The following is a 26939-nucleotide window of genomic DNA, read 5'->3' on the forward strand; positions in this document are numbered from 1 at the left end:
TTCTTTGCATAATATGTTTATGAAATTTGTCATTCTATTGATGTAGTTGTAGTTCATTCAGTTTTATTGCTATATTACCACCTAACATGTGCCCAATATTTATGTTTTATGTATACCTGAAAAGAGTGTGGTTTTGGCATTTGCTTATGTATACAGTGTATACTTATATATTAGCTCCTTTGTTAATCATCTTGTTTAAATCTTCTAGAGCCTTAATTTTTTTTCCAACTTAATTCTTTTAATCATCAAGAGACATATGTGTTAAAATCTCCCAATACTATTAATATCTGCCTACAGAAAAAAAAAGAAATAGCAATATAAGAGGTAAAGTCTTTGAAATGCTTGTATTCAAAGAAGCAAATTGGCGTTTATATAAATGTTTGCAACTAGAGTCTATTCATTCGCTTAGATGGGGTTAAGTATTATGAAGTGAAGTAAACCAAAGCCAAGTGAGGAGAGAGAAAGGACTGAGGGTGATGCCTTTTGCATCAGGCGGCCAGGGAAGGTCCCCCTGAGGAGGGGAAATATGAGTAGGGATCTAAATGCTGTGAGGAGTTTGCTAAGGGGAGATCTCAGTGGAGAACATTCTAAGCTGAAAGATGAGCCAGAGTAAGGGTCTTGATGTAGAAACAGGCAGTGTGGATTGAAGGACGACCAAGAACGCCTGCGTGGCCGAAGAAGTATAAGGGTGGGAGAGAATGTTGGGTGGGGGGCGAGAGGTTGGTGTGCAGAGAACTGGGGGTGGAGAGGCAGATCCTGCGGAGCTCTGAATGTTACAGTAAAGAGTTTGGATTTTATTTTAAGTGTAATGGGAAGCCACTGAAGAGTTTTGCGCAGGGAACTGTCACAAACTGATGCATGTATTTTCAAAGAGTCGGTCTGGTTGGGGTATAAAACTGACCACAGGAGTGCAACAGTTGACGTAAGGGGACCAGTTGGGAAGTTACAGCAATAGTCCAAGAGCTGGTGACAGCCACTGAGGTGACAGCATGCTGATAAATAGCACGGTTTGAGATGTGATGAAGATCGAGCTGAAAGGAGCTGCTGATGGACTGGTGATGATACTTAGGCGTTTGGCTTGAGTATTAGGGCAAATTGTGGTGCCATTAGTTGAGCTGAGGAGGAAACGGAAGAGCACACAAACTTGGGGAGGAATAGCAAGGGTTTCATTTTGAACATGCTGAGTATGAGATACCTATTACATATTCAAGAAAAGGTACTGAGTGTACAATTGGACTGACCAAAAAAAAAAAAAAAAAAAAAAAAAAAGCACTCTGGGGAATTATTAGAGCTGGGGATTAAAAATCAGGAAATAGCAGCACAGAGATGGTATATAAAACTGCAGTCTCTAATGAGATCTCCAAGGGAACACCACGGAGTGAATGTAGACAGGAAAGGGGAGAGGGGTGAACATGGGGTCGCTGGGCCCCCTGACCTAGAGCTGGGAAGAGGAAGGAACGCTGGCAGAGGAGACTGACTGTGCTGCTAGAATGGTAAGAGAAACCCAGAAGAGTATCTCTTGGAAGTCAAGAAAAAAAGATGTTTTCATAGAAGAGCTATGGTGTGATCAACTTTGTCAAACGTTGCTGAAAGCTGAATAAGAACATCAATTTATATTTTTAAAAAACTCATACAGAAATATTAAACTAAAAATTAGGGAGGGAATATTAATTGAACTGTTTTATTATAAAGTCCAATGTTTAATTTAAAAATGGTGACAATTAGGTAACAGTTTTTATGTCAACTAGAGGCTTACCACACAAATAAAGCAATTAGCCCAAATGACAACCAATAACCTCTTTGAAAGCTACCAACATTGGGAGGGGTAATTGCTTCCAACTCTGAAGAACTTTAGCAAGTGCCATGTGAGCTGTATTGAGTCAAAATATGAAATAGGATCTCACAGTTTCACAATGGGCTAAGTGCTTCTGTCAAAATGCCCCATCACTGGTGAGTTTGTACCATGATTATAACTGAACTTTTATATCCAAGTAAATGCCTGTATGCTCCATTTTATCCCAGCGCTACTTGTATTTCTTGGCCTCTCAGCAGACACTTGGTAAGAGCAGTGCCTTCTGTGTAAAGTATTTCTTCCCTGGATGATTTGGAACATTCCAAACCAAGGTTGGCTTTCCCCTATCACATAATATACCCTAAATGAACTATGTGCCCACTTAGCCAATATATATTCAAAGAGCTTGCTGAGAGAATGTAAACCAATAGTAGTATAAGTAAATCACCATTATAATATAAAAGTAGCATGCAACAAAAAAATCTAAAATCCAGTGCAAAGGAAACTGTATTAAATTATCTATTGTTTAGCTCCTCACCAGCCATGCCAGTAATCTGTAGGTGTATCATACAGGTGACTACATTATTTAATCAGCCTCTAAAATAGGGAGTAGTAGGCACATAGTAGGCTCTCAAAAATAGTTGAGTTGTTTTAGAAAATAGATATACTTACGGAATTTTTAAGTAAGCTCTACTATTTGGGATTCCTCACAAAAAACTTGACCAGTACCAAAGGGGGAAGGTAGTCTCAATGCATAATGATTGAGTTGATTAGCTTTTAAAATCCTTTAGCAACCTCAACTTACACAATTTGATTTTCATATCATTGCTTTTCCTATACTATCAAAAATGGTGCTTTCTTTACTATTTCAAACTCATCATAAAATTGCTAAAAATCGAAAATTCAATTTGCCACATTACTGCTAATTTGAATAATGGCTGAATAAAAGACAGGAAACGCTGAAGCAGCAATGATTTCTAAAACATTTTGCACTTTCCTCCTCCATCCCTGTAAAGTAAAGCTCGAATGCTACGCACAATTACACAAGAAAATCAAGAAAGCCATTACATTCAGCATTTTGTCATGATCATTGTTACCATGGCAAAAAGTGGGCTTAGTTTAGCACAGCTGCTACGGGCAAGGTCTGCTGGCCTTTTGTAAAGCTGAGTAACAAGATAATGCCAAATTCTGTAGTCTGTCACTGTCCCCCTCACCCCCAATCCAGGATAAGACTATTGTCCACAGATGCTACTGCCTCATTCCTTAATGATCTTGGCCAATGCCATCTTGTATTCTTACACTACTGTATTCTTACTGTTGGCCAGTGGCCAAGGAACACAGTTCATCGAGGAAGGTTACCTGTTGACCCACATCCTGTTCTAAGGGTGAAAACTAAAGATTTCCGTAATATGAAAGGCCAAAGTTTCAACAGTTGTATTGCAAGTGAAAAGAGAGTCGGGCTGGAAATAGCTCAGGCTAGCAAGTGAGAGGGACAGATACAGGCCTGCGATGACGAGCTGCATGACGTATTAGTCTCTCTGAGTATTAGGTCAGTTTTCTGTAAAGGGGGATAAAAGTGGCCTCCTTGTGAGAATTAACTGAGATAATGTGCCAGCCCCGGTGCCCTGTGGGTGCTCAGTGATATGGCATTAATATGGCCTCCTCCTTTAACACCATTCTTTTTCTTTTTTAATCCTTACCCAAGGATATGTATTGATTTCAGACAGAGAGGAAGGGAGAGAGAGAGAGAGAGAAAAACGTTGATGTGAGAGAGAAACATCAATAGGTTGCTTCTCATCCACACCCTGACCAGGCATTGAACCTGCAACCTACGTACCCTGACTGGGGATCAAACCCACAACCTTTTGGTGCCTGGGACAACAGCACAACCAGCTGAGCCACCTGGCCAGGGCCACACTTCTTAACCACCTAGATTTCCCCGCCCATGGGAATGTTGACCGTGAAGTTGGTAGGTAAACTGTTTTCTACTGTTTGAAGGTAACTTGTTTTGATCTTTTATACAGGGATGGGCAAAAGTAGGTTAATAATAATAACAATTAATTAATAAATAAATAATAATAAAAGAATCAACTCCATGTGTCGCACACTCACAACTGTAAATCTACTTTTGTTTACCCTGTATTGTTTGGCTATTCTCCTCAGAGAGCTGAGGATAAAACACTGTTTAAGGTCTGACAGTATGCACAAATTTCATATCAAAAGGATGGAAGTCAGTGTCAATATCATAATATGCACCACATCTTATTATTCATGTTCTGAGTGACACCGATATTATCACTATAAAATGGAAAATGGCATATGTACTAATTTCAACCTCATGCAAAGATTTTTAGTTTTAAAAAATGAAGCAACATTATGAAAGCAGAGAAGTTTAAATTATCTGAAATGAATACATTAATCAACTCTCTGTATTTACTAGAAACAAAGGCTACTAGCATTTTTACCAGCTAAACAAAATATTTTTTTTCTAATGAGATTTCAGCGGAGTATCGTTTATCTTAAGAGAAAAATAATGGGACCTTACCTATTCCAGTAGCTCCAGAACTGGTCATGCAGGTAGGCGTGGTGGCTACATTCATCACCAAATGAGGCTTTGCTTTCAATCCAGTGAATTATGTGCCCTTCTACAGCTAAGGGACAAAGCATTACTAATATGGAGCAAAGGAAAGGGAAGATTGAAAATTCTGCACTCTGTACAGGCCTCTCTGTGCTTCACATTAGTGAGCAGAGGCTTGGCCCTCCCCGACATCTATGGAAGTAATTATGAAACAACACATGGTATATGTTTGTTACAAGGAACATTTATGCCACAATCACATCCCTTTTATTTTCATCATCATCTTCAAAAGTCCTTCTCTTATTCTGAGACTGTATAAGTTGACAAGTAATGTGAAAACAAACAAAAGTGAGCCTGGCTTTTCAACAGAACTGTATTTTAAAAATGTAATATTTAGAGAAATGACTTGGAAATAGCAACCTAAATGTCTTCAGAAGACATGCTTATTTTTCAAGTATATGTACATGATTTTAAGAAATAGATTTCTTCTGAATCTATTATTTTCTGCTATTTTAAAATAATTTTTTCCAACGATTTCAACCATCCAGATACAATACTATAAAGCTGATCTACTCTGGTAACATTTGCTTGTAAAAGAAAAAAAATTAAAAATCTATGAAAAAACACATCCCTTTTTGTCTATAAACAAATATATAACAGAGTTTAAGAACTTACCAACTGGTACTTGTAAAATAAAGTCTGGTGTTTTGTCATAACCATTTGCACGGAGCTGATCTTCATCTACAGGAAGAAAAAAAATACTATTATTTACAACAGTATTTCATTAACGAGATAGCAGTGTAATTGCTTTTCTTTCTTAAAAATGTATACAAATTACCAATGTAATTATACATGTCTTTCTTAACAAACCGGAAGCATCAATTTAAGAATGCCTCTTTATCCCTTCTGCATTTTTATGTTTTTAACTTTACTAAGTCAAGCTGTCATATGCTACTTTTTTTATAATTGAAAATACTCAAAATAATGAAATATACTTACTGATTAAAAGAAGAGGCTTCACTACCATGAATATCACTAATGTTATCAGCCAATATTGACAATTTACAGTATGGTACGTGCACAGAGTCCTTTACAATTATAAAACAAACACTTCCATTAAAGCAATTAAGAAAGTTTAGTCTCTATTAGTGAAACTTCCTTCACATAAGAACATAAGAGAGGGACAAGGACAATGGGATCACCACAGAGAATTAATTATCCTGCTGAAATTGGTTGGGTATGCTATTGTTTCTAGCATTTACCAGTGTTTTACAACGAACAATATGTGATTTTGAAAAGCAAACAGGGTTTGAGATTTTTTTTTTCTAGGTCTGTTTGATTTCTTGATCCTGTGTAAATATCAATGATCCATTCAGAAGGAAAAGAGATGGGAAAACAGAGAGCTTTACAAAGTTGGAAAAAAACTAGCTATGTTCTTGGTTTAAAAAAAAAAATTCCTCAGATATTTTCTAAATGCTGTCCTTGACTTCTAATGACATTACAATGTGATTTCTGAAATGAGGAGTTCTCCATTAGATTTTGGAGTGACCAGGTCATTCAATTCCAGACGTGGCTTTCTGTCTTCACCGAACCTCAACTAATGGCCCAACCAAGTAACAAGGAAGGCTGTGTGGTCTCTTAACACCTACTGGGCTGTTGACATTGTCATGCATCCCATTCGCCTTCCTGCATCACCTTTGATTAAAATTAATGGCCCATTTCCAGTGTTGGGTAGCTTATTTCCAACCCATTTGTCAGCCCAAGACAGTGGTTTCACGGCCAATGTTCAGAAACTCTGTTTGAGAACACTCTTGTATACGTCTTGAAAGGTCAGCATTTTAAACGTAAATAACCTTTTAATGACAAGACATATTTAAAGTGAATATTTAAGTTAGATTTTATTAAAAGTTGATATCCTTCAACTACCCAGATTTTGAAGGCTTGATGCCAGAATTCAGAGCAATCTCCCATCCTTGGACTCTAAAAAATTTTAAGGGAACAAATGAGATAAGGAAATACAATATTAAAGTAATCTTACTTTAAAGCAACAGAATTTGGAAAACTGGACTGCAGATGAATGAGACTGGAAGAATTTCTATCCTCTAAATGCACTCTGACCACAAGAACGTTTAATGGAAAAGGCATTTATTATAATCAACTCAAGTGCCTCGAGCTGACGTTTCAGGTAGCCGATGAACAGTTTTAAAAGCTGGGTTGACATTAAAAAAAGAGATTAATATTTTATTAAAACTATCCTAGCTTGATCAACCTTTGCAGATGTTAAAACCTATTTCAGAAAGAAAAATGATTACGTTTCTGACAGCAGCTCAAAACAAAATTTCAAAGGTCACCAAGCAGTCCAAATGCACACACTAATATACCTTTAAAAGGCAGATGCTGCACTCCTGTTCACTGCACCAAAGTTACCAGCACAATACCTACAATTTGAATTTCATGACTTAATGTGAAAATAAAAATCCCAAACTTTCTTCCCTACTCTGACCCCACCTTCCTCCCTCTCAGTATAAAGTTGATCCAATAGTACTTTTACCCAAAGGATGGCTTCTAAAAGGCAGACAGACTGATAGGGGTTATTCCGAATATTGGAAATACTGTGTTATTTATTGACTATCTTCTTTATTTACTAAATTCCCACTGCCTTATGCACCCTGTTTCAGCCTTCACATTGTTTCTTTTATCCTAGGTTTCCTAAGAAAGGAGGAGGGAACAACTTGGCAAAGGTCAGAGGGAATGACAATGCAAGGATAAGGAGCGGCATTTATGAATGGAGGGCCTTGCTCCCCTGCCTAGGCCCCATGAGAAATTTCTGTCACCAATCTCATCAGGAGATTTTTAAGGTCAGCACCAACCATTTGGCCTGATTTCCTGACCCCAGACCTTGAAAGACTCCTCACCATTAGGATCATTCTCCAAACCAGCGGGTATGGATTTAAAATGTGGTTGACCACTTGGTGGGTCAGGGTTCCAGCTCAGTTGCCAGCCCACACTCTTTGGCCTCACTGTCCGTTCACTCCCTGTCTCCCACACAATAGGCTTTTAAACTGTATCCACTGCCCCAGTCTCACCACCAACACAGGCTTTGCACATGTTTAATGTTCCAAATGGATAACTGAATGAAATACAGGTGCATTTTCAAGAATATTCATGTCCTCTGCAAACCCTACCTAGACTGACTTCGTAACTTTCTGATTTAACTGCCCATGAATCAGCCAGGCAGAGACAACAAATCCTGCCCAGAGTTCCGGGCTTTATTTGGTCATTCGTGCCAACATCTTTCATCTTTGGTACCAACTGTCTGCTGAGGTTCATCTTGATCATAAAGAAACAAACTTCACTCCTTTCCTTCACACTCATGGGAAGCTTCCTTACTTTTTTAGTTTTGTCAGTAGTATTTATTTGAATAACACTGGAGGTATCTGTTCCTTAAAGCATGGGCAGAATTCCTCACCAAAGCCATCTGGGCCTGGTGCTACTCTGTGGTGGGCAGCTCTTTGGTTACTTCTCCTATTGCTTCTATGGCTACTGATTTATTTAGATTTTTATCTCTTCTACAGTTAGTTCTGCAATTTATATTTTCCTTGAGAATCATAGATTCCCTCCAGGTTCTTGTAGTAGCTCTTTGCACATATTTCAGTCAGGTGGTTACTTACGATTCTTTGAATTTCCCCAGTGAAAAACTGGATTTTTAAGTAACATCCAGTTTTCTTCAAGAAAAAAGAGATCAAGATTTAAAAAAAAAGAAAAGGTAAAAACAGTGTTAGAAAGGAAGAGGGGAAGTAATGGCAATGTTTTAAGCACTTTTAGTATACTTTCCCAAAGTGGTTGGGGATCAATATGAAATCAATATCCAAATCCTGTATACCTTTCTTATTCAGTGAATAAAGCAAATTTGAAGTAAAGCTCTTTCTGGTTTAAGGTGCACATTAAAAACACCCAATATATCTCATAACTACTAAGCTTATTAATGTCACAGTTCCAGCGTTCATTATCAAAATTAACACAAGAATACTCTCATTTAAAGGAAGTCTTGTTAGCCTCCAGATCCACAAACATAAGATTTTTAGTTAATGTGAGCCTCATGAAACAGTATTTCTGAGCTTGTAAAGTTTTGGAAATTATTGTTCCAACACTCCAATTTACACACAGGGTAAAAGTGTCTGACAGGAGTTAAGTGACCCACCGAGACGGGGACCTCTAAAACAGTTCAAGACGCAGCAACGATCCAAAACCACCAAGTTCTAGTTTGTCCCAATCAACCATATGCCACTCTTAATTATGACAAATATTTAAGTTTCCTCATATGTAATATTTATGAAGTGAGGAGAAGATTCTTATTTTCTTCCTATAGGATCCTGAAGCACAGGAGGGATGACGTCCATCCGTTGGGTATTATTGTTTAGATGACACCTGCCTGAAGTGGCAAACTCCACAGTCCCTTGATTTCTAGATGCTCCTCTCTCCAACTGAATTAAAAAAAAACAAAACAATACAACTGTTTTATCCACAGATAAAACAGATGTTAAATTTTTAAAAACAACCCAGGACCTCATTTATTTTTTTGGTTGCCAGCCCTGCCTTTAGAGGACATTTTAAAAAAGAAATTATACATACTTAAAGAACACTGTGAAAGTTTAATTCCTCTGGCCTTTTAATTACTCTCTCCTCTAAATACCCAAAATATCCAAAGCAATTAAGTGCTAATTACACAATTACATTTTTAAAAATAAAAGGCTGACTCTGAGTCAGAGAACAAAACACATCTGAAACCAGTTAGCATACACTTAAGACTCATGGAAGGGCATGGGGGCCACCAAGGAGAAGCTGGAGGTTTTCTTTTGTTTGTTTTATTAAAAGACTTTAAATGTAAGAAATACAGTTAATCCTAGAGAAATTATGTAAAATTCCAGTTTACAACATCTGAAAACAAAAGTAACATTTTGGCATGATATTTTATTTATGGATTTGTCAAAAGACTTCTGAACAGTAGGTTAAAATATATTGTATGATTAAAAAGGATCCTTTTAACACCTATAATATTTTTACTACATTGAGGAAGGGCGAAAGCAATATATAAAATACAAATGAAAACTATAGTATACCTTTTCTACTGAAATATTTCTTTTTCTGTGTTATATTTTCCCAAAACACTGTCTCATTCAATACTTGGTGGTATAACCTTTGTATTTCATATTTTTTATATTCTTTAATAGTAAGTCTCACAGCCTTTATATTCAATTTGAGAAGTTTGAAAAGTTTCAGTAATAAATGTTACTATGATATGCAAACCATGTGCAACGGTACACAGAACAGATATGCATTTAATGGGAAGACCCATAGCACCGATAAATGAAATCTTTAGAGAATCCAAAATTTCATTACAGCCATTAGTTTCAACCTCTTCCCCCAAAGCCTCTTATCAAAGACACTAATAAGGAATACAACTGATTGCTCTGACCTTGTCCTTTGCTTATGTCTTTAGGGGACAATACTAGTGAAAACTGAAGTGCCCTAGATAGGAAACAAATGGGAGGTCACGGAACTGGGACAATGCAAAGTAAGGCTGGGCAGGCTGATCCCCGCCGACTGGTGGCTGCAAAGACAGAGGACCTGAATATCAACAGCAAAAGTAAAGCCTGTCTATATTTTACACCACATCCATCTCCATTCTTTTGGTTTACTCCCATAAAAGAAAGGACAAATCAGCACAGCAGAGTAAAAAGAATACAAGGCAAGTTGTGGGGAGGGCACTAGCTGTGATGTAAAGCCTGGGGCCAGTTTCCCCTAAACGAAACGGGGGTACCTGATGGTCGCTAGAGCCCTTTAAACTCCAAAATTCTGAGCAATGGCTGAATGTGAGCCTTTGTCTGCCGCAGTTCTATTAGTTGTAGACACTGATGCTAGACCCTTCTGCAGGGCCAGCTCCATCTGTCCCAGAACTAATTTCGATGGAGCGGGGAGCACTGGCAGTTCTGAGGCATACAAAGGATCTTACACACACACGCAGAACCAAGGAGCCAATCCAACAGCAGCAGTAACAGATTTGCTGTAACAGATTTGACTCCCGGTGCCCTTGGTTATAGGGAGAGAAGCTTGAACCTGTAGCTCATGTTCTGTGGGATGAGTGAGATATTTGATTTTTCTGTCCTGTACCCCATCTTCTCTGGCATTGCCACCCTACTCACAATGTGATCTTGGTGGACAGTCAATAAGTGGCCCTCAAGCACTGGCCACAGGGGTGGATGTGACCCAGACTAGCTGATCAGAGCCCTTTCTGAGACTTGTAATGGGACAAAAGAAGGTCACCAATTTTTCTCTAGCATTATAAACTTTAAGGAGTAAAACACACTAGCAACTGCCAGGGATTATCTTTATTGCCTGCGAATTGAAGCCAACACTGAACAAATCAGAACACGAGAGGGATAAAAGAGGCGACATTGATGACACTGCTTTGCCTTCTGGATTCCAGACACACCAGAAGCAAAATTCTCTCTTTTGGATTCCCTAGGTTTATGGCTGAACCTCTAAGTTCTCCTTTTCGCGTGCGTCTAATCTAGTTTGGTTAGATCTCTGTCACAACCAAAAACAGTCAATATATCCATCAGTAGCCAGGAAAGCAGATGATCAGCAGACGTTGAGTTTTCTAACCAGAGCAATGGTGAGGGAAGAGCTGTGGGTCCAGAGCAGGAAGGCTCCATAATAAGAGGACAGGGCACCCTGCCTTCAAAGCTGCAGAGAGCAGGCTGTCTTCCAGCATGTCTGGGAGTCTCTTCTCTTCGTCCCAGGGAGAAGCACACACAAGCAAATTTAATAAGGGGAATAAGTAAAGATGATCCTTCATCATGACAATTTCTTCAGGAAGGGAAGAACAGGACTTCAATTCCCCACATCCTGACCCCAGTATCACATTCCTGTTACTCTGAAAACTGCATCTGATTTTTAATCTTCCGATAGATAGGAATTCAGATAGTTAATGCCTTATGAAATAAATGCCCAAACATCTCAGTTCCCTTTCGCTTATCCAATCGTGTTTTATTTCTAGTCTCTTATTTTCTACTGCTAACATCTGCACGCAAACACAACCTTAGTATTCTCAATCTCATCTGTTCCCGCTGCCTATTCTCCACCTGAAGTCACAACCCCCTGTTTGTCACCTCATAATCACTTCCCCAGCAGAGCACTGTTGTTTCAAGAGGGGAATAAAGCAGCAGGAGTAGATGAACTCTCAGAAACAAAGACCCTAATTTCTTCCAGTAAGGGACATCCTTCACTAAGCCTATTTGGTTACAGAGTATACCCTCTTGGAGTCCCGCAGTCATACACGAATGCTAGAACAGCATCCACATAAAATCTGCTGGTTTGTCATAAGGCAAGACCAAATATGGGCGGGCAAATGCCGCACAGGTATCACTCAAAATAATTGTTAGCTTCTACTCACAGGGCAACATTCACTGCAAGGAATAAAATACAGTGGTACTTCAGTACTCGTTAATTCGTTCTGACAAGTGGTAAGCAAATGCTGATGGATGAAGCATTTTTTCTTGTCAAAGTGCGACGAGCACTGGGTTTGACAAGTTCTGAGGCCTACGAGTACGGAGTTATGGCTCTATGTCCAGAGCCATCCTGACTGAGCCAAACTTAACAAGACAGTGGTTGTGGCAGTCTCTAATGAAAGCCCTCTGACCTGGGGACACGCCAACCCATGGAGGATGAAGGGTTTATCTGCAGTCTTTGGTCGACACTCCTTCATATTTTCCCTAACTGGGCCAACAGTCTCGTTGTCTTCTCATTGTCACTATTTACCTTTCCTCCTTTGCCTTTTGTCCAAGGTTCTTCCCCAACACCCCCCAAAGGGGAGGGGGAGTAAGAGGGAGAGGATATAACAAAACATGGTTTCCTTAATCACTTATGAGATACAAATTGAAACAGCTCTGTCAGGAGATAAAATACCATTTTCTAATTCACCCATACCAAACTGGAACAGCCCCTCAGCAGAGGGGATGAGGGTGATCACAATGTTTCTTGGTCATTTACAGTTTAAGCAGGGTTTTCTGTGCATTCAATCCTGGGAGAGGAGCGGCAGGTTCTTCACGTGTGACATTTTAAATATTGATCAATAAATCTTAATTCTAAATTAATTATCCATGGAAAGAACTGATATGCACTTAAAGTTATCTGGAAGTTTTCCAGAAGGCTCCATGTTTGACTCAACTTTTATTTTTTTATCCCTAATGGTGCCTACCCATAACAAGAACTTAAGAGATATATATCTTCTTGCTGAACCAACAAAAGAAAGAGTGGTTAGTTAGCTTAGTGGAAACACAGTCAAGCTAATGAGCTCAACTAGCCATCCTAGAAGCATGTGGTGGCAGGAAGGTGCATAAGTAAAATTCTGTCATCGCTTCAGGAAAAGTAGATTGTAAGCCAGTAGCACTTTCTACATGTGTAATGGGTGGCTATTGATTTTTAGTATAATCTGTACCTTCCTTTCAAAAGTTTGATAGAAGTAGTACAATAGCCTGGAATGTATTTATTTTCATTATAAAGCGAGCACCTCCTAAGATGCACTAGAGCTGGAACTGCATTCTTACTGGGATGAACGTGGCCATAGTGAGCATGGCCATGAGCATGTAGAGGGCACGGAATGTTTATCATCATCTTCGTGCTAACTTGTGCAGTTCCTGCCACAGAGACAACACCCTAAATAAAAGTTGGCGAGAATGCATAAATAATGAATAAGGGAATTATAAGAACTCTAAGAAATTCCTAGAAGTTATCTATATTCATTTGTTTGTAGCTTGTCTCCTTACTAGACCATAACTCCACAAATGCAGGGACTTAATGTGACTTATGTCTTGTGCCTAAAAGAGTACCTGACTCCGTATCTTACACTAAAATAGTGCCTGACTCTGTATCTTATTTTTGGAATAAATGAATGAATATATGAATAAAATATATATTTTTAGTTGGAGAAACTAAAGTCATTTATTCAGCCTTGGCTTCTCTTGGTATAATATACCTATTTGTAGATGTACAAAATGAATAAATTTAGAAGATAGGGTAAATCCATATGAGTACACCCAAATCGTCAAAGATAAGGACTTTGCTTTTATTCCTTCCAGTAGTGCCTGTTAGATCTTGTGCCATAGCAGCTGTTCAGTACCTGGTTATGAATCAATGAAATTTAAGAAATTATTAGGGTTCAGATCAAGGTAATTTATTTTTATTTTTCTCTTCCATTGATAAAGAAGTCAGACAAAATATTTATTTTATAAAATGACACATAGAGCACAATAGGTGGAAAATTTCAAAAAGGGTAAAAAATTTCAGAGATGTCAGATTCCTTAAGAAGGGTTAGGTATAAGTAAGAATCTTTGTCTTATGAAAGTAGTACAGATTAGAAACCCAGAGAGGAAGGCAGAAAAGAGAGATTGTAGTTTTGTTTATAAAAGTATCAAAGTAAAACAAACATGTTTGTAATGTCTGTGCAACAAAATTCAAAGTGTGCACATGTAAACAAAGAAAACGTAAGATCACGTTAGTGGTCTATTTGTATATCAATATTTTACCATAGCTGGATTTAAAATGACGATCTATCTAAATTTACCTGGCAGAGTACTTTAGATCTAATTAATCATTGTGAAGGGGTATTTCCAAGGTAAAAGAAAAACCTCATAACAATATTTCACGCAAATCTTTGAATTTTGATGTTTTAACCTTAAGTAAACATGTATTAGTTCAGTACTACATTAAAACGCTTAAAATGCATATAATAAATGATCAATTTTGTTGCATACTGATGAGGAACTACTTCAAAACAGGACTGAGGTTACATGGAGTCAGCTAAACATCCTATAACTTATTTATTTTTTAAAGATCAGTTAAGTACCATCTGTGCGCATGCTTCAACAAAATAATTACCTGTAGATCCTATAGCGCACAGAGGAATAGATCGGACCCATGAGTGGCAGGTAATGGGACTGTATGTGAGTGGTAATGACCTCCTGGCTATGTTTCTGCACTGCCTTTGTCAAGTATGGTCAAGACAGTTTAATACACTCAGTTCCCAGCATCTAGGGTGTAGAAAACCCCGAACTAAGTTGAGACCATGTTTAAGCCCTTGGTCTTCTGTCCTCATGAAGAAAGCAGAGAAAAGCTAGGCTAAGCACAGAAGTGGTGCTGAGGGCCTGACTACGCATACACGGATGGTGCTAAGAGAGCAACACCAAGCTTTCCTGAAAATATGACTGCTTAGTTGGTAGTTTAAAACAATAAAATAGGTTTGGCTATGCTATACTAGCCATCGCCTGAGTGATCAACTTGATCAGCTATTTCATAACACTCTGAGATCCCCGTAGTTCTAAAACATATCTCATGGCACATCATAAGTCTGTTGTAACTGGTTCCAATCCATTATACATTCTATTTTTTATTAAATTATAAAAGGCAATTTCTATCTAATTTACCCTCTTTCCATAGGCTGAACATTTCAATTGGCCTTCTATATGAAAAAAACTTGCTTCTTTTACATAATGAAATTTAATTCAATAATTTGAGGCCACTTTGCTAATTTATCAATTTCCTTGAATCCTAGCTAGAAAATATTTATACCTCCCACCTCCAAGTTATTAACAATTTTCTAACACATTCAACTAGATTCTCTAGTTTGTTAATAAAAATATTGAATACTAAGGCTTAAAACAGATTTCTTGCAGGACTCTATTCAACATCCCTCTCTGACTTGAGGTAAAACCATTCATTTGACTTTCCTCGGCCAATTCTCTGTTCATTTTCAAACAAAAATTATGTAACCGAATATTCTTTTATTTTTTTAACCTAAAAAAACCACACTAGGCAGATTTAAATATCTACATAGAGCAGATGTGTACAATAATATGATTTGTATAGAACCTTTACAAATTATCATATCTAAAATGGAAAAAAAGAATTAATTCATCCTAGAGTGCTTGTGGCTTCTGTGATCAGTTATCACATGTGTGCCCTTTGAGGCTTAATTTCTAATGCATCAGAGATAGTGAAAGAAGTAAGTCTGTAATAAGATTCCATACTGGCACACAAACACATGCATACATGTGAGATTTTTAAAAATCATACTAAATCTATGATGACAATTAATGTTTGACACAAAAGTAATGAAAGCTTAATATCTGGCTTTCAAGAAAAGTACTATCTGATTCTATACATAAGACAAACATACCTACCATGAATTTTTCTAACTATTCTTTTTAATATATAAAGCATTTTATAGACAATAAATGCTTTTGCTTCTTTCTCTCATAAAGCCTAGATCATGGTTAATATCTCATGACACCAAAAGTAATACTGTAACAGATATTAAAGCATTTTTTCAGCCACTTATTCTATAAAATATTAATTGCAAGCCTGTGCATGTGCTGTACATATAGTGGATTAGGTATCTGAGTTCCTGCTCAGTTCTAAATCAATAAAAGGTAACATGTACAGTATCAATCGTCATTCACTCTTCCTTTAGTACATAATTGCAAGGGGGAAGATTTTAAAAAATATATATTTAAGCACTCACGGAGATATTACAAGCTAGAGAGGATGTAAGCAATACTTACCTAGGAAGGACAGGTTTTTCTCTAGAAGCAAGTCTCTCAGCAGGACTTCATGCTCATACCCAATGGCACTGGGAAGTGTTAGTTAAGGAGGGTAACACACATAGAATTATGAAAAGATGCTATCAGGAAAACACTGATACCAGGTCTATACTTTGAAATGAAAAGGAAAATAAGATGTAATTATAGCAAACACTTCCACCTTTAGCCTATATCTCAGATTTCTATACAGCTCCTTTCAATTTAAATGATTCAACACAATTTTTCTATAATGTTTACATGCCTTTTGGCAAACAAAGATTTGTAAATGGATGTCTATGTAGTTTATCTTCTTTGGAAGAGAGGGACAGTCATTTTAAACATTCTTTATTCTACATTAAAAATCTCTCAATTCAACTTAGCACACATTTATTAAGCGCCTACTAAGTGCAGCAAAAAAATACCAAAAAGCCTTTGCCCTAAAAGGGTTTCCAGGCTTATCGCAGTCCCTAAGTCTTCTGTGAACTCACACTTGCACAGGGCCAGCCTTTAGCAGTTCCTGCATCACTTCTAACCTACTGTTGCAGTCTTCTGTGACTTAGGAAGCCAAATAACTGACTTGTTGAGAATTACATATAATGGGAGAGAGAGACATCTTAGAAAGGACTGTAGGTTAGGGTATGTGTATGGGGGCTGTTTCAAGTCTTCTTCTCATGTGCACCATCTTAGAATATGCATACAAATAGATACACACAGGCATACACACATTTTTTGAGTGCTTACTATGAGGCAGACACCCTGGTAGGTACTTTATATATGTTATTTCATCCTTACACTTATCATCATCCTTATTTTTCAGGTGAGGAAACTGAGGCTTAGAAAGAAATCTGCACGAGGTCATATGGTTGAAGTGTGGCAAGGCAGAGGATCAGATAACACCTGTGCAAATCCTGTATTTATGACCTTCATACCACTTCTTGAAAAGTATTAAAATTAATTATGTAAAAATAATTGATACTAGCTAATATTATTTAAATGCCATGTGCTAACCTTCTATGCTATAAACACTTTGGGGGACTATGGTCTTATTTAATCTTCACAGCAACCACATAGGTAGGTAGTCCCATTTTTACAGTTAAGGAAAGCAAGGTTCAGGAAGGCTGAGGAAGTTGCTGAAGGTCCCATGGACAGTAAACAAGGAAATAAAGAATAAGACCTGAAAATCTGGTGTATTTTTCGAAAAGAATGTGATTGTACAGAGAATCCTGAAAAGGAGCATTATCCTATTCTGGTACTTTACTTCTGTCCAAAGCATTTGGTCACAATGATCTAATTCTCCACTTCACTGATAATGGCAACCTGGTCAAATCGTTCCTTGGCTTACCAGAGACTCTTTAATTCTGACCATGCCCTGCAAAAGTTCAATTTCAGCCACATACGGCTGATATGTTGTTTGTAAAAAAAAAAAATTCTAGCAAGTTAGCCTATCTTTAAGGGACACATGCAGGTGAATATAGCTGAGAATCCCAGAGCTGTGGCCGCTCCTGTCAACCGTCAAAATGAACCCTACGTCATCATCGCTGCGGTTTTCCTCCTGCTGTTCCCCGCCACTCTGATGCACATGGCTATGTTTATTTAATTTTTTAATGGAAATAAAATAAAGCAAACACATTTTTAAATAACAAAATCTCACACATTTGCAGAGTCCACTGAAGACATTTGGTGACTACCTCTCAATGATTTCTCATTACGAGGGGCATAGCATATTTTAGAACTAAATTATTTACTTCTATTCCACATAAATGTGCTCTCACTTTTATTGTTGTAAATTATTTACATCTAAAATGTTGAATCATGAAACTGAGGTTACTGATGGTACAGAAATGAAACCCACAGCATTTTAAGCTTCCTGCATTATTATCTTGCCTTGCTTCTCTCCTTAGGTCTTTGTCTAATAGCTGAGTCCTGAAGTCACACTTTGGAAAGTTGAGGTGGCTGCTTTCTCACACCTTTTGTGTCAGTGAATATGACCTGTGGCAGGAAAGGTGTGGGTAGCCTGGCTATGAAGGGAAAAAAATAGAAGACACAGAAAGAAAAGGGAAGCACAATGACTATTTATAGTTTCTTTGCTACTGTGCTTTTTTGGTGTCTTATTAGTAATTGACCAATTTACTTTATTCTACTTACACAAATGTCTATGTGTACCATTTTCATAATGGAGTAAAAAAGTTTTGTACCTATTTGATTTACTAAATGTGTGCTTTCTTTCTTATAAAATGATGTACTTTACTGAGGGTAAGTGCTGTAAACAGTAGCAAATCATCAAAACAGCATAAAAGTAGCATTTTAACTCACATGGAAATCTAGTAATTTTGATTCAGTGTAAAATAAAATAATTCCTATTGATCAGTCTAAGAGACATCTATGCAAGTGTATTTACATTATATAAAACCGCTGCTACCTCAATGCAAAGATAAAATCAGTCCTCTATAAACTTCCCAGCCTATTTTACTTTGCATGGTAAAAGCAATCACCAATCTAAAAATTTGGAAAAATACACTTCTTGATTTTGCTTTACTTGATACAAACCATATTTAAAATAAAAGGTCTAGAAAATAAAGCTTGTAAAAACAGTAATTTTACTGGCAATAGGCACAATAATGGAATTGCAAAATTATAATCTAGTCAGTGAATGCAACTTATAGACATACATCATTATCTTTATCAATTGAAATCATGTACTACATTAAATTCTACTGGCGATAACACAGCAGAAAAGGAAAGTGAATGATGGCAAAAATGTAAGGAAAATACTCCAAACAGAATTTATAATGCTCCATAAGCAGAAACACTTAGACTTTGTCTATAATAATACCTATTATTGATGTATGGCAGTGACCATGGGGCAAAACTTGTAAATAACCTCACAAGCCATTTTCTTCGCCAGCAATACAGCAATCTAGTTTCCCGTAAGCATCTCAACTATTACTGAAAAATAGCCTCCTGGCATTTACAAAGCAGTTGACTTCATACTTTAGTCCATGCATATATAATTAGATAGTTATATTTAAAATCAATATGCAATCCTTCAAAAGACATTATGCTTTTAAAACCTTAACTTTAAATTGATTTTTAACTATTTTATGTGCTTGAAAATTAACATGTAATTCCGCCCCACATACTCTGAAATGGTGTTAGTTGTTACACGAATGTGGTAAACTTTATGGCTGTAGCAACTTCAGGCTGGCATTCCTGCAACTTCTAACACTACCATTAATTTTACAATGAAGATAGAAGATAGAAGTTTTACTTTGGTCTAATAAAAAGGTAAGCTTATAACAATGTTGTGATTTTATTGAGTTAGATTGGGGAGAACAGACTTGGAGAATTAATATATCAAGGACTACAACATAGATAATGACTATTCTTACAAGGGGGCTCTGTTAAAAGATTATTTTTAAAGGTTATCCTTTATGAAAAAAAATGAGTGATTTTTTTAACAAAAAGTTTACTGACTCTAAGCCTTTATGAAACAAATGAAATATAAGTATGAATGCACATGTGCACGCACACCTGACTAGCAAGGGCTTCCATAAAAGCCTCCTAACTGGTCGCCAAGTCACAACTGGTTCCAGTGCCACCCAGACCAACGAGACCTGTACCAGGAAGGGCACGTTCCATTACAAGAAATGTGAGACTCATGGACTCAGATATAACTGAAAAAAGACTCACTCTTTCAATAGCATTTTTAGCTAAGGATTATATCAAAATTCTTAGTGTTGCCACAACACTACTAAATATATTGATGAACAATGACCTGTGTCATGAAGCCATAACGATCCACTCAAATCCTGTATTAAGAAGTAAGCATTCACTCTTTAGTAATCTCAAAGTCTTTAATGAATGAGTGGACATCTTTTCATAGCCTTAAATTCAGTCCTTAAGGGCCGTGGCCAGGTAGTTCTGTTGGCTGAAGCATGACCCCACTGTGCCAAGGTTGCAGGTTTGATCTCCAGTCACGATGCATACAAGAAGCAACCAAAGAATGCATAAATAAGTGGAACAACAAATCGATGGTTTTCTCTTTCTCTTTCTTTTCTTCTCTCTCTCTCTCAAATCAATAATAAAAATAAAATCTAGTTCAGAGGGAAAAATTAGCTTGGTTTCTCTAAAAATGTTTATTAGGGATCTAAATGACAACTCAGATTGTAATCAGCATTTAGGCAATAAGAGTCTACTGCCCTTTAAAATGTTATGGTCTCTGGCGACATTTTAATCACATCATCCTTCAACTTCAGGAAAAATTTATTCTAGCAAACTCAACTGAATTCTGCTCATTTTAAATAGAAATTTGTTCTATTTTTAAAAATGTTCATTGGAATGGTTAGATACATTCCAAGACAGTAAGTTACCTGCCTAATGACTCTGTACCTTTAAACTCATTGAAAACCAGGCAGTTTGAAATAAGCATGTGAATGTGCAGCTGCTGAACTGACATCTTCCTGTGGCCTATGTGGTTTTTCTTCAGCTGTAGGAGAGAATGGTCTACAGTGACCCTCCAGTTGATTGAATGTAAACTAGAAGAGTATGAAATGTGTTTTGTGAAGCAGAACTTTATGTCACGTTAAAGCTAGACACATCTCCTCCACTGCTTCTAAGCTCGTCAATTGTGCACCTAAAATTTTATGGGAAAGGATACTGTTTGATGCAGTCCACCAGTGGTCCATAACAGCAGTCATTCACAATGCACTGCAGACAAATAAGGGAAGGGGTTTGGGGTTGGGGTGACTACAGAAACTACTACAGTTAAACAGTATCCTAAAATTTTTTCCTTACATTTTTTTTTTATAAGCTCTCAAAAGGCTGTTTAGATTTAATCACAGAAAACAAAAATTGCATGCTTTTTATTCACTATAAAAGCAAGCTATTAAAAAGTGAAATGCTCTTCTCGCAAATATCGCATTGCCATTTATGGCGCACCCTGACCTCAGTGATAGTTTATGATGACAGTAATTAAATGAGGTTTAAAATCCTTTACTCTGCTAGGCAGATAACAGCATTGCCACTGAAAATAGACAGCTGTGATTAATACCTGATAGACCTGATTTGCTAGAACTCCATCTGGAATCTGAGAAGGGTCCCGTAGCATACTATTTATAACAGACTTGGAGGCTGTGGAAGAAAAGAGATGAACTGTTAGCAAACAGTCAACATACTTTTAATGCAACATGAGAAGTGACTTATACCTATATACATACAAATCATGACAATGAAAACACTGCTGATAGTAATCATTTCCTTTTAATAAATCTACAAAAAGCTTTTAATTAGACCACTTTGCCAAGTTTGTGAGTCACGCTGCCAGGTTTGAAGATGACCTAATTTTTCCAAGGTAAATTAACAAGTACAGATCTAGCATATGTCTATTTGCAGATAAATTAGCTTTGGAAAGCCCATTTGGGGAAAAGAAAAACACAACAAAGACAATCGGAAAAAAAAATATTTACCTTTTGCAGGTAACTATTTTATAACCATATGTATATGGAGGGCTTATTGAAGTCAGGTCAGACATCAATAAAAATAACTTTCAGCCAAGAAAGCATTTCTGAATTCTAAACCTTTCTAAAATAATTCTCATCAACTGCTATAAAATGTCCATTTCACAGTTGAGAAATAGATAAAATGCCAAAGAATTGAGGAAAACTTAAGAAAATATATAGCATCTGGCACAAATAATACCTCTTTTTTATTACAAAATCTTTTATTACAAAATCACAAGTAATTCTGTAATATAACAATATCACACTCAAGCACACCATATGACATTTTAGATGAAATGTTCAAATTACTGTCTTGCGAGAGACATTCACACACCATATCAACCACACTCAAGCAAGCCTTATTTCTGCTGGACCCTGTATACACACACGCACGCGCGCACGCGCGCACACACACACACACACATGCACACGCACACACACACACATGCACACACACACACATATTTATATATGAATTTTTGTTCGAAAATATATCTCATTAAACCCAATGTAAATTAAACTGACTTTATCCTAGAGAACTGTTATAGAAGAAGAGGCTTCTAATAAGGGATGCTATATCAGGTCACACTCTTTGAAAACTGAGACAGGAGATCCTGGCCTCGCTGTTTGCTGCAGGCTCATGAAAACCAAGGCGGACAAAACTCCCTCTTCCTCTGCAATGGAGGAATGAAAGTTTCTAGACCAGCAACTTTCAACTGGTGTGCCACAAGACTTTTTAAAACATCCAGTACCTGACTATTTAGTCAGGGGCACTGACCTCTTTACCCTTAGATTAAATAAAAAAGTGACAGGAACCAACACAATGATAGCTGACCAATGTGAATGAATCAAAAATTATAATCTTTTTTCAGATCGGCAAAAAACATATTTATTTTGGTGTGCCCCAGAATTTTAGTAATTAGTTTATGTGTGCCATGAAATGACAAAGGTTGAAAATCGGTGCTCTAGATTGAAGCTAAGTCAGGTGTTGCCTAGGAATCAATTCTTTCAAGTCCTCCAAAGGAATAACTCTCAAACATTTAGCAAAATAGCTTGAGGTCTGGTCCTTACTAGCACAATCTAAAATGCATATTGGATGATTATCTAGTTAATAGAATAAACACAGACCACAGATTTACATCATTCATGTTCTGAGATCATTTTTGGCTTACCCCCTCCCATTTTTTAGATTGTTATGTTCTTTATCAAGGTCAGTACCATAAAAACACTGACAGGTATGGTAACTTAGTAAATACTGTGAAAAGATACAAAGAAATTACATCTTTCTCATTTTTCTTCTTTTTTTCTTTCAATGTTGCCGGTTATATTTTCCTTGCTTGTTTGTTTGTTGGTTAGGTTCCACTTATAGGTGAGATCATACGGTAAAGAAACCAACAAAATCAAGAGGGAAGGGGGGCGGGGAGAGGGAAGGGAAGGGTCATGTCAAGGAACATGTATAAAGGACCCATGGACAAAGCCAAAGTGGGAAAGGATTGAAGGAGGGAGGTGAGGGAGGGGAGCAGGGGAAAGCGGCAGCAGAAACTTGGAGACAAATGTATTTGAACAATAAAAAAAAAATTAAAAAAAAAAGAAATTACATCTTTTTCACTTAAGCATAGGACTGAGTCCAGAAAGGAAAAATGAAGTTTGATTATATCAATTATTTCCTATTTTTAGTCACATAACTGTATGCTTATAGTAACACTTCCATACTTAGAGCCATTTGTCGTTGTGTTTGCATTGCAAGTGGAGAGGCCATATGTGGAATCCTAAATACACCTCATGACCTAAAGAAGCTTGTTCAGCCCTATCTATACAGCTAGCTCTGCAACCTGGGCCACTTATAGAACCTTTCAAATTCAGTGTCTTCATCTGTAGAAGGTGATAACATTATTTGAGCTTACTACATTAAAGGTTTCTTGTGTGATTCTATAGAGAAAAATACCTCAACAGCTGTTTTGTTATTTATTTCGTTAAAGCTGAAGTAATATTGAGGACCAAATCAGGCTTAGGCATTTACTTCCTATACACTTAAGTTGGACTCAATTATTTGAGGGAAATTACCATGGATGAATAGTACAAACACTGAGAATATGAAACAGCAAAAGCATCTCAATGTAAAAGAACAGATTATTACAACAATTGTGTTCAATAGATAGCAATGTACCTGGTAAACTCACTCAGCTTTCCTAACTTAATTCTAAGGCTGGCCAGTCAAGGGGACTGAGGAAGTTGCTCATGCATTTCATCACCTTCTCTGAGGGTACTTACTCTCTCTGGTTAGCCACTCTGTCATCCGACAGTAATGGCAGGCACAGTCTTTTAGGTTACCTATAATGCCCCCAATGTTCCAAGGAAACAGGAGCACCTTCTCCACATGTACCTGTAACCTGGTTGTTGCTAAGATGTTACACTGCTAACTCTCATACCCTTGGGAGGATAAAACTATTAATCTCTAAATGGCCAGACAGCATAATCAAAAGTGTTATCCTACGGAAAATTACAGACCTCATAACCAACTCTAGGCAAACTCATTGCTAAAGTCATAAAACAAAGACTCTTTTTTGAAAAAGAAGAGGAACAATATTCTAGGACATACGAAAATTAGGTCATTTATTTTATGAGGGAAGAAAGGGAAATATTAAAGAAAAAAGAAACTGATGACATCATAATTTTCCTCACAATATAAACTTTAGAATAGTGTGCTTATCAGAATTAAGAACATAGACAATAAACTTTAAAAAAGTAGTTTGAATGTATTGAATAGCACACTATACAAATCAAAGGAAGCTTGCAAGAGGAAGTCATTTTAAATTGAATAGTAAAAACTATATATTGAGTCCACATTCATGCAAAAAGTATGCCTGAATCTCAGATGAAGCCAGAGTGCAAACTTACTGTTATACACATATTCTGAAGCTTCAGAAATGCCAAAGGGAAAAATAACAGCATCAGCCAGATAAGGAGAGGCAACTGGACAATCTTGGGAGGGCTGGAGATGACAGGCCTCAAGAAAGCCTATGTCCTTCATGGAAGCTGTCCCTACGCCAGCTGCTACCTCTGTCCAATCGCATCTGTATTTTTTGACCATTTGTGGACCGGAGCCTTGTTCTCTCTAACACCTGCCAGAGACATTCATTCTATTGATTTCATAGTTTACATGCCACTGCTTCAACTGCCAGCAGTTCAACTTTCTAGCAAGCACGTACAGAGCAGGAATGCCTGAATCACTTGGAGCTAGACGCATAAGAATAGGAAAGAGCTGGTACCTGTTAAAGCTACAGAGCACAGACAACAGGCAATGCCTGGACTAAAGTATAATGCCTAAGTAAAGATTATGATATTTTCAGTGTGGAGTATTTCTGATAAAAAGAAGTCAGAAGCCTAGTATAATAAACATTCACCTACCCACCAACTCTGATTTAATTTCTGGATCTGTAATTAAATGAACTTTAAATACCCTAATATTAATTTGTGTAAACTTTGTAAATCTATCAGTCCTGCTAGAGGTTGGGTTATTGTGATCTTCAAGAAAGTAAATGTTGTTTTGGTTGATTCTCTGTAAATTAATTACATTTATTTTTGTGATCATTATCTCCTGCTCCTACATTGAATTTGCTACATTATTCTTTGGCTAACTTACTATTTTTATTAAATGAAATTTCGATTATTTATTTATTTATTTATTTATTTATTTATTTATTTATTTATTTTTACAGGTCCCAAGCAGTGAGCCACAAGCAAGAAAATTTCTTTGTTTCCCTTGGGGTTATATTAGCTTGGGTTTGGGGCAGGCCAGGGGCTTTCTCAAAATGACCAATCCACTCTCCAAAGTTTCTCACACTTGAGGTGGGTCCACCTCCCAATCAATTCCTTCTTACCCCAGGCTAGACTGACAGTTCCCTTTAATCCAGCACCTCCCCTGTCACCGTTTGATTTCTATGGTGCATGTGCTTGCCTCCCTCGCCTCCCATCACACCCCCAGTTTCCCGCCGGAAGGTGGGGAGGGTTTTTTTTTCTCTATCCATTTATCCTGCTAGCCTTGTGGTGCTCAATGTAAAAACCTCCCCCTGCCGCCATCTTGGCTGCTTTAGGAGACTCCCCTGACCCTTAACTCCACACCTCCCTTGCCCTAGTTCCTACCTGCAGCGGGTTGCCATCACTTGAGGCCCACCAACAGAGAACAACTCATCCAAAGGCCTAAGCAGAGGAACTGGGAAACTCTACAGGGCCTCTCAGGGAGCAGCAGGAGGCCTCCGTGGGAAGGGCAGGGCATATGAAGGCAGCAGCAGGGCAACAGCACCAGGAGAGGGGCGTTTACAACACCCCTCCTTGGTTACCCAGGCAGTGCGACCCTGTGCCCTGTGGAGGCGCATCCTGGCACTGTGCTGCAAAACCTAATGTCCTCTCATTAACCCCGGGCTGTTTTGGAGACTTTTTTTTTTTTTTTTAAATTAATGAATTTTTTTTCACATACATTTATCTCTGCCTACCCCCCACCACTTTCCCTTGCCCCCGATCTTTTTATTTTTAACATATATTTTTTAAGGCTATAATTTTTCCTCCAGATTCTGCTTTAGCTACATGCCACAGGTTTTGTTGTCATTTATAAATTTTATAGGTTTCATAATATCATCATTTATCCATAAATTATTTAAAAACTCATTTCAACATTTTATATTTCTAATTTGATTACATCATGTTCAAATATTAATATTTATATTAATTGGAGGAATTTGACTTCGTGTTTTTATATGCAATCAATTTTCACAAATGTTTTATGTCTTAAAAATACTAAAGCTCCTATTTTTGAGGTATAGGGTTGAGGTATGTAGAGTAGGTCAAGAATTTTAATTGTATTATTCAAACCTATATTCTTATTAATTTTTTCCAAATTAGATATGAAATAATCATCTATTACTATTGTGTGCAAGTTTTTCCTTATAATTTTGCCAATGTTTCCTTTCTATGTTAGGGGGATTTATTACTGGGTGCCTTAATTCATTGTTTTACATATACTTCTTGGCGATTATGCCTTCTGGCAGAAAGTCATGACCTTTTCTATTTTTTTTCCTTTTGGCCTTAAGTTGAATGTTATCTATAGGTAATACTATTGTACCACTTTTCTTTTGGATAGTATCTGCCTGATATATGCAGTGTATATATTTCTTTACTTTGAACTTTATTGTATCATTACAAGTTAGGCTCTTATAAATAGCATTTAGCTAGACTTTCTAAAATCAACTTAGAAAAAACTATGCTTCTTAAAACATGAAGTTAATTCACTTGTAACTGACACATTCAGACATTATTTCTACCTTCTTATTCTCTATGTTTTGCTAACCATTCTCTTCCCATCTCACTTTACCCTTTCCTATACATGTTATTGTGTCTATTCTTTTTGTCCAACCAACTTGTCCACAGACACAGTT

General features: G+C 37.2%; 1 protein-coding gene across 4 annotated transcripts in view; it reads right to left on the reverse strand.

Moving 5' to 3' along the window:
- Positions 1 to 26939, reverse strand: part of CDIN1 (CDAN1 interacting nuclease 1) — a 211209-nt gene that overhangs the window by 97492 nt on the left and 86778 nt on the right. For all 4 annotated transcript variants that reach the window (XM_054565611.1, XM_054565612.1, XM_054565614.1 and 1 more), the window contains 5 exons: positions 21060 to 21139; positions 20667 to 20716; positions 15992 to 16059; positions 5046 to 5111; positions 4338 to 4443 (listed from right to left, as the gene is read on the reverse strand). In XM_054565611.1, coding sequence (XP_054421586.1) covers positions 4338 to 4443; positions 5046 to 5111; positions 15992 to 16059; positions 20667 to 20716; positions 21060 to 21139 — 370 coding nt within the window. The remainder of the gene's footprint in view (positions 1 to 4337; positions 4444 to 5045; positions 5112 to 15991; positions 16060 to 20666; positions 20717 to 21059; positions 21140 to 26939) is intronic.

This window comes from Pteronotus mesoamericanus, unplaced genomic scaffold, assembly GCF_021234165.1.
Source record: "Pteronotus mesoamericanus isolate MK-2021 breed Mesoamerican mustached bat unplaced genomic scaffold, CSHL_Meso_final contig_164, whole genome shotgun sequence".
In the NCBI taxonomy this organism is placed as follows: Eukaryota; Metazoa; Chordata; class Mammalia; order Chiroptera; family Mormoopidae; genus Pteronotus; species Pteronotus mesoamericanus.